Source organism: Alosa sapidissima, chromosome 3 (assembly GCF_018492685.1).
Source record: "Alosa sapidissima isolate fAloSap1 chromosome 3, fAloSap1.pri, whole genome shotgun sequence".
Lineage (NCBI taxonomy): Eukaryota > Metazoa > Chordata > Actinopteri > Clupeiformes > Clupeidae > Alosa > Alosa sapidissima.
The window spans coordinates 30,389,134-30,404,122 of NC_055959.1; the positions used below are offsets into that span (position 1 = coordinate 30,389,134).

The 14,989-nt window shown below is 43.1% G+C and overlaps 1 protein-coding gene across 2 annotated transcripts in view; it reads left to right on the top strand.

Annotated features, from left to right (window-relative positions):
• LOC121705872 (mitochondrial import inner membrane translocase subunit tim16-like) overlaps nucleotides 1-14,989 on the top strand; it is a 103,417-nt gene that overhangs the window by 3,406 nt on the left and 85,022 nt on the right. For both annotated transcript variants that reach the window (XM_042087168.1, XM_042087170.1), the window contains exons 2-6: nucleotides 4,919-5,015; nucleotides 7,313-7,393; nucleotides 7,652-7,722; nucleotides 7,961-8,141; nucleotides 9,569-9,645. In XM_042087168.1, the coding sequence (XP_041943102.1) occupies nucleotides 4,919-5,015; nucleotides 7,313-7,393; nucleotides 7,652-7,722; nucleotides 7,961-8,141; nucleotides 9,569-9,645 (507 nt within the window). The remainder of the gene's footprint in view (nucleotides 1-4,918; nucleotides 5,016-7,312; nucleotides 7,394-7,651; nucleotides 7,723-7,960; nucleotides 8,142-9,568; nucleotides 9,646-14,989) is intronic.

The following is a 14,989-nucleotide window of genomic DNA, read 5'->3' on the forward strand; positions in this document are numbered from 1 at the left end:
GTGAAGGAGACTGTATGCTGTAAGGATGTGGAGTTATTAGCGGTTAGTCTCCGTCCATACTACATGCCGAGGGAGTTCTCGCACGCAATTGCTGTCTGTGTTTACGTTCCACCTCGAGCTCTCCCGGTTACAGCATGTGACGTCATCCACTCCACAATCGCAAGGCTTCAAACCCAACACACTGATGCCTTTTTTGTGATCTCTGGCGACTTCAATCACATAACACTGGATTCCACACTCACAAATTTCTACCAGTATGTTGACTGCCCTACAAGGAAAAACAGGACAATAGACTTCATGTATGCAAACGTGAGGGATGCATACAGTGCAAACCCCCTCCCCCCACTGGGAAAGTCAGACCACAACCTCATTCATCTCCAGCCAATGTACAAGCCCAAAGTACAGAGGCTACCAGTTGCCACACGCACCTTCAGGAAGTGGACACCTGAAGGGGATGAGGCTCTGAGAGACTGACTGGAGTGCACTGACTGGAGTGTGTTACAGAATGGAGATGACTTAGAGGAGGTCACACAGTGCACAACTGACTACCTGAACTTCTGCATGGACATTGTTGTTCCCACCAGAACTGTACGCTGCTTTCCCAACAACAAGCCTTGGATAACCAGCAATGTCAAGACCCTTCTTAACAGGAAAAAGATGGCGTTCAGAGAGGGGGACATGGCAGAGCTGAGGCGCGTGCAAGGGGAACTCAAATTCAAGCTGAAGGAAGCTAAGGAGGACTACAGAAGGAAGGTGGAACAGAAGTTGCAGGAAAACAACTTGAAGGAGACATGGGACTGCATGAAGGTTATCACTGGCCTGAAGAAGAACAGCAGCTCTGTGGAGGGGGACCTGGACAGGGCGAACCAGTTGAACCACTTCTACAACAGGTTTGACTGCCCTGCTCCAGCTCCAATGGCGGTGGTCTGTCCACCATCTCCCAGCCTCCACCCCCACACCCCCTCAATACCAGTGCAACACTCACCTCCATCATCACAGGCTATCGTACCCCCACCATCACTGGATTTGGAACCCCTCCCCCACATGGCGATTACGAACAATGAGGTGACAATGACCTCAGTCAACAGCCACCAAACACACAGATCTCAGATGCACCCCTCCCCTTACACCCCTCACCATTACAACAGATCAAGTGACAGTCCAACTAAAGAAATTGCGTAGCAATAAAGCAGCGGGGCCTGACGGACTGTGTCCAAGGCTACTCAAGGCCTGTGCTGCTGAACTGGGGGAGCCACTGAAGCACATCTTCAATTTGAGCCTACGCCTTGGACAAGTTCCAACACTGTGGAAGACATCATGTCTTACCCCTGTCCATAAGAAGCCACACCCTAGTGAGCTTAATGACTACAGACCTGTCGCTCTTACATCACATGTGATGAAGACAATGGAGCGATTGGTCTTAGGTATGCTCAGACCCCAGGTACGCCATCCACTAGACCCTTTACAGTTTGCTTACCAGGAGAAAGTGGGCGTGTCGACGATGCCATCACTTATCTTCTACACAGGACACATTCCCACCTAGACAAGGGGAAAAATGCTGTGAGAATCATGTTCTTTGATTTCTCAAGTGCTTTTAACACCATCCAACCCCTCAGATTGGGAGACAAGCTCTTGCAGATGGGTGTGGACGCTCACCTGGTAACCTGGATTACAGATTACCCGACCGAGCGACCACAGTTCGTCAGACTGAAGAACTGTCTCTCTGACACTGTGATCAGCAGCACCGGAGCGCCACAGTCACAGACTCTCCAGTCCTGTTCACCCTGTACACATCTGACTTTTGCTACAACACCGAGGAGGTGGTTAGCACCTACAAGTATCTGGGTCTCCACCTGGACAATAAACTGGACTGGTCAGCCAACACTGATGCACTCTACAAGAAAGGGCAGAGCAGGCTGTACTTCCTGAGGAGGCTGCGGTCCTTCAATGTGTGCAGCAAGCTCCTCAGGATGTTGTTGCCAGCGTCCTCTCCTTTGCAGTAATATGCTGGGGAGGAAGCACAAGGAAGAAGGATGCAGGGCGAATTGACAGGCTGGTAAGGAAAGCTGGCTCTGTAGTGGGAGCTGAACTGGAGTGCAAAAGGACCCTGAACAAACTGATCAACATCTTGGACAATGAGTGTCACCCACTCCACAGCACTATTGTTAAGCAGAAGAGCCTGATCAGCTGGAGACTTCGCTCACTGCCTTGCACAACAGACAGACTGAGAAAGTCATTTGTCCCCAGGGCCATTGAACTGTTCAATGCTTCACTTAAGGGAAGAGGAGAGAGAGACTTCTCTGCATAGTCTGTCTGCCTCTTCACCCCCTCCATGTTTGGATACTGTCTGTCCACTAGCCACTTTTACCACTGTCATTCTGCCTCACTGTTTGCGTGCTATATTAGCACATTAGGACATATGCATAACCCCTCCCTCCATGCCACAGCCGAACTGTGGCCACACTTATACCTTTTCTTAAAATAGTTAAATATATAGATATATAGACTTTACTTTACTTTTATTTCTGCATTGTTGCACTGTTGGACTTACTCATTTGCACTATCACCATGACACTCACTCACACAGAGCACCTTACCTTACCTTACTATGCACAGAGAATCACAGGCTCAATCATTGCAAGCGCCTCTGATTGATTAATCACCACTATGTGGATACTGTTTTTGGGGGCCAAGCAGCGAAGCGCCACCAGGCCAAAGTTGGACGTGCCAAAGTTGGACGTGCGTTCATGCATGTAACTTTTGACCTGTTGGTCCGATTTTCAAAAGTCAGGTATTGTTGGAATCCTTGGACCAAGCCGAGTTCAACACACCCTATGACGCCATTTTCCGCCATGATGGATTTTCCGCCATTTTGGATTTCATCAAAAACACTTAAAATGTATCAGGGGTCACATACTTTCTCTGATTCCCACCAAATTTGACACAGATCATCTTCAGACCAAGCCTCACAAAAGTTATCACTTTTTGTCTTCGGAAGTATTACCGTTCGTCCGTCACATCCAATCGAAATTTGTGGCGAAGCCGCCAAACAGGAAGTGAGCTCATATCTCAGCAATCGTTGCATGTATCAAAACCAAACTTGGTACATGGACCCATGACCCCATCAGGTGAATGCCGAAGAAATTTTGTGACCTTTGACCTCTAGGGTCACTGCAATTAGCAAAAATGCATTTTGCCTTGTAACTTTTGACGTGCTAGACGTGAAACTTGCTTTGACAGCTTACGGCCATACGTCTGATTGCAGCATTGAGCTAACAGCATTTCGTTGCCATGGTTACTCCGGCCTATCTGCTTGGCCCCCTCGTTGCTGCTTGCAGCTATATTTCACAATTATTTTTGTAAAGGTATACATCGCCGTCGACAATAATTCACACCCCTATTCACCTAGCTGCTAACATTGGCTGGGCCGTGGTGTATTTTTCGCATCAACAAGCGCTTCTTTTGTGCATTGAGATACACACGCATGGTCAAAGTCAATGACGACATCCCATACGTCGTTTAAAAGCTCTGGTCATTGGCTACAAGAATATGTCCATCATTTCGTTCTTACTTAGAGGCCGACGTGGCTGCCATTCCAAGCTTGCATGTCCAATAGAAAGGTGTAGCTGACCAAGCTTGTCTCTGCCTCGTCTTTGCTTCGTTTCTCGTGATTGGTAGATCCTACAGACACGTGGGGAATACGCATAAGTAGAGAGTTCGAATCCGAATGGTATTCAAAATCACCGATATTCACCGGAAAATCTTTGAAAGTTTTTTATTTCTATTCTATAAACGTTTTGAATATGGAAGCTTACACACTCACAGTTCAACATTGGACTATAACAACACATATAATCTTGTTCTATGGATTCTTACGGACATTTCAAGACCAGGTAAGCCATATGAATATATTGTTATGGGTGTACACAAGGATTAGAAGGCAATGATGCAGGGTGGGGGAGGGTTTTTTTTTGAGGGGGGCATATCAGCATAAATTACTTACTGTAGCTCACACCACACAGTTTGACATGGAATGGTGGATACCTTTGGAATCCTGAGACCCGTAGCTTTTTATTGATGTATGGGATGTCAATATTACATGAAGTAATGAGCCTACCCATTGATTTAATACACCCCACCACCCCCCCCCCTCCCCCCAAATGGCGCGACGCCGTTCCGCTGCAAACTAACTGGTTATTAATTACTCTTTCTGCTGTTAAAGAATGTGTTTGTGTTGTCTGTATGCTGCTGAGACCTTGAATTTCCCCTGGGGATCAATAAAGTATCTATCTATCTATCTATCTATCTATCTATCTATCTATCTATCTAAACACATGAGGATTGCCAGGATCTATTAGCTCTGGCTACAGAAACAATTAAAGCAAATTTAAGATCAGTCTGGAGAAATATTGGTTATTCTCTGTCAATATGTACACTGTAACTACATTGGACCTTTTGTGTTAGTGTAATTGTCTGTTTTTCCTGAAGCACTCCCCGGAAATGATTCTTAGAGAGAGCTCTCCCTGGCTTTGGGCTGTCTAGCCAGCCATATTCCATCCCATTACAACATATCAATTGTATCTAAATTGTACCCAATGACACAACTTATTTTCTCTGTAGGTTATGATCACATATACATTTTCATACATTTATTAATTTAGCTGAGACCGTAATCCAAAGTGATTTAAAATGAGGACTGATCTTCAAGTTACAGTGCAAAAGGAGACTGTATATAGGCTTACTACCTTTACATACAATACAAGATAACCAGTGGATAATGCGGTTTATGGGACAAGGTGTTGTTATGGTTATTAAGATAATGGTATATATAATTGTGTAGTCGTTCTGTAGTATAGTATCTATGGTGAACCTGCAGGAAAGGCTTGCCTTTTACTCCCTCTCTCTTATTCCCCTCCAGGGCTGGATTGGTGGTGTGCGGGCTGGGTCCAGTAACTCTCAAGGAAACCATATCAAGTCCAGCTGTGATTTTGTAGCTTTCAACACAGAGCAGGGGGGTAAGGCCTCTTAAACTGTCTGTATGGATGAGAAAGAAAATATGTATTATTGTGATGTACCCTGACATGTAGACAAGATCCCATCATGTGTGAAGCACATATTGAGGGTATTGCTGTGGTCACTGACTACAGGCAACAGCAAAGCCTGGTAAGTCTGAACATGTCTAAAAATGTTTCACAATCTTCACATAGGTCAAGTGACCTACAGTAGGCCAATTTGGGTCCTGCTATATCTCCAGCTAAATATGTAGTGAATTAGGGCCTTGGTTTACTTAACAAGGACTAGGCAGAGAAGTTGGGCTGGGATACAGTGTGTTTGTAGGCCTTCAGTGCATACATTGAAGAGGTGACAGGCTTTCTTTTTAATTCCTGTTATCAATCGATGCACTCTTTCACCCATCTTCTCAAACAGCTACAGCGGGGGTAAAATAAGTATTGAACACAACATTTTTTTCAGTAAGTATATTTCCAATGAGGCTATTTGCATGAAATTTTCACCAGACATTAGTATTAACTCAGATAATCCACCCATATAAAAAAATCCAAACATTAAAGTCCATAGGTAGAGTTATGTGTAATAAAGTGGAATGACACAGGAAAAAAGTATTGAACACGCCTGCTGAAATTTCTTAAATACTTTGTGGAAAAGCCTTTATTCGTAATGACAGCTTCAAGGCATTTCCTGTATGACGAAACTAATCAGTCACAGTATTCTGGTGTGATTTTGGCCCATTCTTTTAAACAGATAGTCCTTTAATATTGAAGATTCCAGGGGTCCCTCTTGTGAATCCTGATCTTTAGTTAACTTCCAAAACTGTTCAATTGGATTGAAGTCAGGGCCTTGATTTCCTTTCTCTGAAACCAATTGAGAGTTTCCTTTGCTGAATGGTTTGGATCATTGTCCTGCTGGAAGGTCTAGCCATGTCTCATCCTCATCATCCTGGTGGATGTAAAGATTCTCCCGGAACAAAATGACTCCATTCATCATTCCTTCAACTGTATGAAGTCTGCCAGTGCCATGAGCCACCACCTCCAAACCTCACTGTTGGTAGGGTATTTTTAGGGTGATGCACAGTGCCATTTCTCCTCCAAATATGTTGTGTAGTATGACATCCGAAAAGTTCAATTTTGCCCTTGCCTGACCAGAATACTTTCTCTCAGTATTTCATAGGATTGTCCAAATGTTGTGTAGTAAACTTTCAATGAGCTTTCACATGTTTTTCTTCAGCAATAGAGTCATGCGGGATGAGCGTGCATAGAGGCCATGGCGGTGAAGTGCATTACCTATGATTTTCTCTGTAACAATTGTACCTGCTGCCTCCAAGTCTTTCTGGAGCTTTCTCCAAGTGGTCCTTGGCTCTTGGGCTACCTTCTGACTATCCTTCTGACTTCCGGGTCAGAAATCTTGCGAGGAGATCCTGTGCATGGCCAGCTGATGATGCAGTGATGTTCCTTCCACTTGCAGATAATGGCTCCAATACTGCTTGCTGGATGATTCTGAAGTTTTGAAGTGCATCTGTAACCTGTTCCATTGATATGTTTTGCAACAATAAGGTTGCAAAGGTCTTGGGAGAGCTCTTTGCTTTTACCCATCATGAAATGTTTTTTGTGTGACACCTTGGTAACAAAAAACCTTTTTATAGCCCACCAGTATGTACTAACCCAGCTTATATCATTTTGCACAGATAAGAGGGATAATTTATCTAACTACTTATAGATTCCAGTTTGTTCCTTGCCATTCCTTGCCTTTGTGTACTGCTTTTGTCTTAGTGTGTTCAATACTTTTTCCCTGTGCCATTCTGCTTTTTTACTCATAACTCTACTTTTAGACATTAATGTTTGGATTTTTATATATGTGTGGATTACCTAAGTTAATACTAATGTCCGGTGAAAATTTCATGCGAATAGCCTCACTGGAAGTATACTTACTGAAAAAAATGTTGACGTGTTCAATACTTATTTTCCCCGCTGTATATCAGGTGGTGAAGTAGAGCAATGATCTGCATATTTGGGTCCATCCATATATTTGGTTTATTCTGTCTCTTTTACATACAAGAATGGATTGCAGTGGTATGCTTCTTATGTAAAGTATGGGCTGCAAAGCTACGAAGGATCTGCCCTGACATGTGTTAGTAGATGCCTGGGACCCTTGAGGTGAAGGAATTGTCTCTAATGAAAAGTGTGTGTGTGTGTGTGTGTGTGTGTGTGTGTGTGTGTGTGTGTGTGTGCGCGTGTGTGTGTGTGTGTGTGTGTGTGTTAGTTAATGTATCTCATGCATGTGTGTGGGTTCTGTGCAGCTGGTGGAATGGTGGGCCTGACATCTGTGGAGGCTGGTGCTGATGGAAAATGTCCAGTGACTTATCTGGCCTGTCATGCTGGTGAGGCATGATTTCTCTGATCACATCTCACATAAACTAACTCATAACCTGCTACAAGATATTGATGTCCCTCTGCAATGTCCTTTTGTATTTTTTGAGACAGAATTCACATTAATAATCTATCTGTTGTGTTGTCTTTTTTCTTTGGTTTAGTTTGCTTAGATACTCTTTGCTCTGGCGCTCAACATTTTGAGAAGATCATATTTTCCTCTATTTCTCACTCATGATTTCTTTGCCTTTGTTGTTGTTTGATATCAGACCAAGTGACAGATCTGGACTTCTCTCCATTTGACAATAACCTTCTGGCAACATGTTCTGCTGATGAAACAGTGAGGCTTTCAGTTATAATCAGTTATAATGCATACACATCATTTGCATACCTGTATGTGAAGATTCACATACTCACTCACTCACACACACACAGACACACGCGCGCACACACAGACACACACACACATACACACACAGACACACACACACACACACACACACACGCACACACACACAGACACACACACAGACACACAAGTCCTCTGAACTTAAGCTCATTCTTCTTTTTTCTGTCAGGTTAAACTTTGGCGTGTGTGTGGGGTGGAGGATCAAGTTGTGGAGCCTGAGGTAACTATGTGCCCAGGCTCAGGGCGTTTAGAGCTGTTGCTCTTCCACCCCTGTGCTGGTGGTCTACTGGCCGTAAGCTCCAGTCAAGCTGTGCAGTTATGGGATATCACCAGAGATTCAGCCTTGGCAGGTACATGCAACACACCAGAATGACACTCACTCATTCTCAAACACACACACACACACACACACACACACACACACACACACACACACACACACACACACACACAGACAAAGACAAACAAGACTAAGTGCCACTTGAAGAGGCTGTTTATGAATGTGTGTGTGTGTGTGTGTGTGTGTGTGTGTGTGTATGTTTAAGTATATTTTTTGTTTCATATTCAAGCACAGTCAAGCAAATCTATGTAAATCCATTGCATTTAGTCATAGAACATTAATGCCTAGCACATGAATTTGTCTTTGTCTTTTGTTGAGTATAAATTTGTCTTATTTGTTTGCCAATGTTTGTCTGTGGATATATGTGTATTGTTCCATCTTTGTTTGTGTCTGTATGTGTGTACGTGCATGTGTATGTCTGTGTGTGTGTGGGTGGGTGTGTTGGAGACGGTGTGATCAGCAGAACCTCAGATTGCAGTGGGGTGTGTGAGCACGTGCAGTGCTGAGGTAAATAAGACTGGTGACCTATGACCCTATGTTCACATGATGCTTCCACAATCAGCTCTGCTCCATCACCCTCCCACGCCCATTGGCTCTCACAAGGCCACCCCCTACCTTTGTATGTGTGTGTGTGTGTGTGTATGTGTGTGTGTGTGTGAGCATGCGTGTTTTTTGTCCTGTCCAGTGTGTTCCAGTGTATTTTTGTGACTGCATATCCATGAATTTATTGTGTTCAGCTGCAGGAAGCAGAGCTTACACACACATTCTGTGATGTTTCCTATTCTGTTGCACAGCTATATGTTTGTGTGTGTATGTGTGTGTCATCACACTCACATATCTGTCCTCACCCCACTCTTCCCTGCGCCTCACAAAAGCCTTTGCATTTTTCTCAGGCCTTTGTTCAAGGCCTTTGTTCTTCCATTACCTTGTGTTGTCTGTGGTAAAAAATGAAGTATTAATCCACAGAGAGGCAAAATGTAAAGCACAGGCAAGCCAACCGTACAGCAGAGTGTAAAGCTTTATTCTGGACGCCGGAGACAGGTTACAAACACACAAGCATCTTAGGCCAGCATGAGAGCAACAAGTCTGCCATAGACAAAGTCTTACCATTATTTATAGGAATAAACAGGGTATTCTTGATGGATTACATAAAATGAAAGAAAAAAAGAGCGGTCATGATAAAGAAAGCTAGTTAAAGAAAAAGCTGTTATTACGCCAGACTCACTAAGGTGGTTGACCTCAGAGGTCATGGACAAGAGAATCCCAAAATAACTCCTTGTAATGACCATCCTTGCAATGTCCTACATTTCTTTAAAGTGTAGCCAGTTGGACAACAACAACCCGAGTAGAGATTTAACAGCTAAAGTGCAGTCTAATTTCTGGAAATTTACACTTGTATATGTATGTATGTGTGTGTGTGTGTGTATGTTTCTATAGTTTTGGAGCAGCATCCTGACCACCTGCAAAGTTTCTCCTGGAAACAAGATGGCTCTTTACTGGCAACTTCTTGTAAAGTAAGTTGCAGATACTCAAGAATGCAGTGTATTACAGAATTGTCTAGATTCATGTGCAATGTCCTGAGTTCATCTCTTGGTCTTAAGGCCTCAACTTATGACAAAAAAATAAATAAATTCAAACCTGTCTGAATAGTACCCAGAAATGAAAATGGACAGCTTAAAACAGTTTTTTGGTCTGTATTGATCTAGTAGTGCACCATTAAAAAAATATGGTATGTATTTTTATTATGACCAAGATTAAGACCAAGGGCCTGTACTACGAAGGAGCTTAACCTACCCAGATGTAACCCAGGGTTACTTTGTAAAAAGGGTAGCCTAAATGCCTAAAAGTAAAGTTTTATCTGTTCTTCAAATACGGAGGATTAATACGTTTTATGTGTTATAGACGATAAATACGGAGGATATACGGAGATATACGGAGGATAAATACGTTATACGGATATACGGATAAGGATAAGGATATACGGAAATATACGGAGGATAAATACGTTTTATGTGTTCTTCAAATACAAATACTTCAAATACATGTTCTTCAAATACGGAGGATTAATAGCTTGCGGAATGTATTGTTGAAATAATTAAATTGCCTATTTTGAGTTCATAAATGCCTACAGATGCAACACAATTTAGAAGTGGGCATATAGATTACAGTAATAAGGATAATTTAATGTTTAAGTAGCCCCCATTGACTGATTTAGTGTATGTCTAATCCTGTGAACATTTCAGATGCAACACCATTGCCAAACGCACATGGCAGCAGGTGAAAATGAAACACAAACACATTATTCAGAATAGTGGTTTATATAGTCATAGCTTGCATTAATATTTCTTAATTATGAAAACATGTAGGCCTAGTATGCTTATAGCCTTCACTTGGCCTCTGTTTTTCAGCTAACAAGAAAAAGGTGTCTTTGTACACTACTGTAAGGCACCAGAGTGTTTAGCAGAGGAGTTGGCCATCGCAAATAATAGTGGAAGGCCGATTATGGAAGGGGTTGAGGGAGGCATTCGGTCGGATTCTTGTGCTGTGGAAATGTGTAGCCTTTATGTGCAGGGTAGGCCTACAGTAATATGACATTCAATTCAACAAGTTTGTTAAAATGGTGATTTTAATTTATTAGGCCTACTGTAGGCTATGTCCGAATTATTTTAGGCTATTCTTGCTCAGATGTTCAGCATACTGTAGGCTAGGCTTATGTCCGATTTATTTTAGGACATACAGTAGGCTATTCTTGCTCAGATGTTCAGCATAACCGATTACATGAATGCTCACGTAAGGGCATTGCTATGACGGGTCACATTAGAGATTTTTGCCTAGATCATCTGACAAAGATAACGAATTCCCTCGGCTGACAATCTATATCTTCATAGATAATATAAGTATATAGTCTATATATGGCGGTCTCTAAAACCCCTCGCCCTGCGAAGAGAGCCCCTCACGATTTGCGCTCCAATGTCGTATGGATCATCCAGGCACGCCGACATTGTCTCGAATTGTTAGTGGAGGGGTGGTACTTACAAAGGGTGTGGTTAACGGAAACCTCGGGTTAACCAAGAACATAACCTGCTCGGAGCAGGTTTGAGATGCAGCGTAAATTGCCATGGCAGCATACATCGGTTAAAACCTATCCACCTTTCATAGTACGGGTTAATCGGGAAGTTACGCCACACGTGATCAAGTTACTCTCGAAGTTACCCAGATAAGCCAGTAACCCCGCTTTTTAGTACAGGCCCCAAGCCTACACACTGTCAACGTTGTGACTGTATTGTTTGGAGGCTGTTTGACCCTTAAAATCGACATGCTCTACTCTGTGATCTCTGTGCTAAAAGTTCAGTGAGCTGGGTCAAAATGAACCGACCTAATGGCTGTCATATCTTTCACATATGCTGTATGGTCACACTGTATACCTCTTTTAATGAAATAGGCATGAACATCTGAGATGGCCAAGCAGAAAACGAGAGGATTTACTGACACAGAATGACTCGAATTTGGAGTCAGTCAATAGCCCTTGTTGGTATTCCCACAGTGGAAATACTACAAAAAGAAATATGATCTTATTTTATTTTATGGGATGCACCTCACATAAGGGCTGTTTCCACTAACGAATTTACCCGGTAAATTAACCCGATTGGGCGTGTCTCCCATCGCAGAACCTGCCCCCAAAGGCTTTTTTTCGCGCCTTTTTCAGGGCTAAAAGAGTACCTACCCCGCTGATTGGATATGACTAAAGGCGGGATGTGACATGAGTAGAACTCAACCCTTGCGCTACAACAACAGCGCCATTTTTAAAAGGCAGTTAAAGAAGAGTAGTGACTAGCAGAAGAAGATGGAGAATAAGACAAGAAAAGAAAGTACGACAAGAACAAGGAGAAGAAAGTATGACAAGTGGACTGATGATGAAGTGCAGGCCATGCATGATTCTGGTGGTCTGATAAATCCTGCTAGGGCCCCTTTCTGTATTGGAGACACGATACAGAAAGGGTACCCCCAATGGGAACGAGGCTATAGTGACTTTGTTGTATAATTTGTTGTATTAAGGAGAGAAGAAAGTATTTCACTATGATTCAATTCATTTAAGTTCTATTCTGTGATATATTGAATTCATATAGTGCCCAAAACCATTAACATTGTCTCACTTTACACAGCCCAGAGCTTGAACCTCAATTTTTTAACTGACTGTGTTATATTGTTTGAAAAATTGTATTTAGTATAATCGCATTAAATCTCTTCTGGCTCATGTGTTAGCTCCCATATACTAACAGGTGAACTGTAGTTTATTTTTTCCCCAGCAGATGGCACCCAAGCACTTTTAAATTGGACACTGTGCAAAAGAGGAATTGAGTCCGCTCCAGTCCTCTCATCCAGTCAGACTCACTCGTTAGTTCTTCTGGTAAAAAAACACTGGTACATAAACTAATTGAAACAAACTTCTTAGCAGACACACAGAGAGAGAGAGAGAGAGAGAGAGAGAGAGAGAGAGAGAGAGAGAAAGAGAGAGCCTGCTGACACAGGCTAATTAGAGAGGCAGAGATTAATGCTCCGTTTGAAACGATTGATGGATGTTTTTGAGATTCCTTAACTCACAGGCTGCACTCTCATTGTCACATTTTCATATCCTGTGTCCCGATTGGATGAACTGTTAAGCAACTAACAGACTAATGAGCACCTTGGAGGACTGTGTGTCGGAGGGATTCACCTCAGGGGTTGTGACCGCTAGTGTCGCCTTTAACCTGTGATCTGACCTTGCATGGGTCGAGTACAGTCAGTCTTACGTGCGGTAGGCTGCTCTTTAATCTGTAAGAGTTATGGTGCCCTTTGAAGCAGTGCCTGCCCCACCTGGTCCAGAGAGCCCTCACACTAGGCCTCCAGAGTGGATGATTTTGCTTCCCACGATAGAGCTCTTGGCTATGATGTTGGGGTGAAATTGTTTGTGAAAAGTGAAAAGTTGTTTGGAGACAAAATAAGACGTGATTCCTGTGGGCATTATAACAGAACTAAAAGGTTCCCCCTCCCTGTATGTTTTGTTTATTTGTGGTTGTTTGTGTGTTTGTGTGTGTGTGCGCGTGTGTTTGTGTGTATGTGTTTGTGTGTATGTGTTATTGAGTGAGAGAGAGGAAGAGTAATGTAGGGATGTACAGTAGAGCTATCATCCCCTTGGAAACTGAATGCACTCTGTGGATTTTGTATCAGAGGACCGCATTAAGAACAGCCTGAAAATGGCTAACACCTAACAACGGCTAACTGAACATTTATTTCTTCACACTCTAGTGTGTGTGTGTGTGTGTGTGTGTCTGTGTGTCTGTGTTATTGCTGAGTTGATGTCGATGGGTGTAGCTCAGCTAAGGAGTGATGAGCTGAGTTGAGCGGAGCTACTTGTCCTGTCTTAAGAGGGGCTTATGGAGTCTATAGAACCCCGTGGGTGGGCCACAACACCTCTCTTATCCCCCGGCCTGGAAAAGCCTATGTTTGCTGTTTTAACCTATAAACAGCCAGTGAAGTGTCTGCTCGTGAATTGATATGAGAGAGAATGTGATGAGGCCAACAGCCCAGAGAATTGGCAATAAGATAACATTCTTAATTTAAGGGTGCCATGCATCTTATAATGACGTATAGTGGATATTTGATTAAATGTAGTGTTTGTTTCTTGTTTCAATAGTGTTTACTTATGTTATGTGCTAGTGTGTCTAAGTGAGGGGATCAGTACTGAAATGCCAAGACTTTGGTGGTCAAAAAAAGACTTGTCGTTGGTTGCTAGGGGTGAGGAATTACACAGCACTTCCAGAGGGTGAGGAGCAATAAAGAAGGGTTTGTGTGTATCAGGGGGAGTCAGTGAGATTGTTCTCAGAGAGACGTCTCTGATTGAACAGCTGTTCAATGTGTGCAGTAGGCTCATTACGGTATTTGATGGAGTGGCTTTTTGAGCTGAAGAATATATATGACCTATTGGTTTGTGTTTGTCTGAGTATGTACTAATGTGTGGCTGTCAATCAAGTTTAGTGAAAGTAGCAGAGGAGCGAAGAGTGCTGTGCTGTGTGTGTGTGTGTGCCCTATCTGAAGGGAGGGGGTGTGAAATCCTCACCACTTGAGGTGTGTGTGTGTGTGTGTGTGTGTGTGTGTGTGTGTGTGTGTGTGTGTGTGTGTGAGTGTTAGTGTGAGTGTGAAATCCTCACCACTTGGTGAAGTGGGTGGGTGGGCTGAAAGACCCTGTTTGCCCTACAAACCTATAAACAGTCAAGCCATCAATGTGCAGGTTCATGGAATGGTGGTTGTGGAATTGCTAGTGTAGCAGTGTGAAACACTACTAGTGTGTGTGTATTGGTGGAGGTTGAAGGAATATGTTGTACACAATGACAGTGGGTGTATCTACTTATGTGTGATGATGAAATGTAAATTCTCTAACAAATCCGAGATCAGAAACTATGACTAGTATAACGTTTTTTATGGAAGTGTGCTGCTGTTGTCATGGTTGAATGGGAGGATACAGTATGAATGCATGATGATCAGTTTGTGGGACCAGAAACCTGTAGGCTATTTTCTTTGAGGAATTGAATTGGCATGGTCAGACATGTGTATTTCATTCAACGCACCGATGAAATGTATTTTGTACAAGTATTTTGAAGACTTCAGGGTGATGGCCTTCATACTGAGGGACTGTGTCTGGTCTGGTCATGATTAGATGTGTGGTATGGTGATGACAGTTGCCAAGGGAAGCCACTTGCAGCTAGTGTGCTGCAGCCTCGCATTTCCACACAGTCAAGGCGTGCGTCTCCTGAGAGCTTCCCCCATGAGGAGTTCAGCGCAGGGCCTTTTGTTCCACCTCACCCTCACCCTCGCACACGA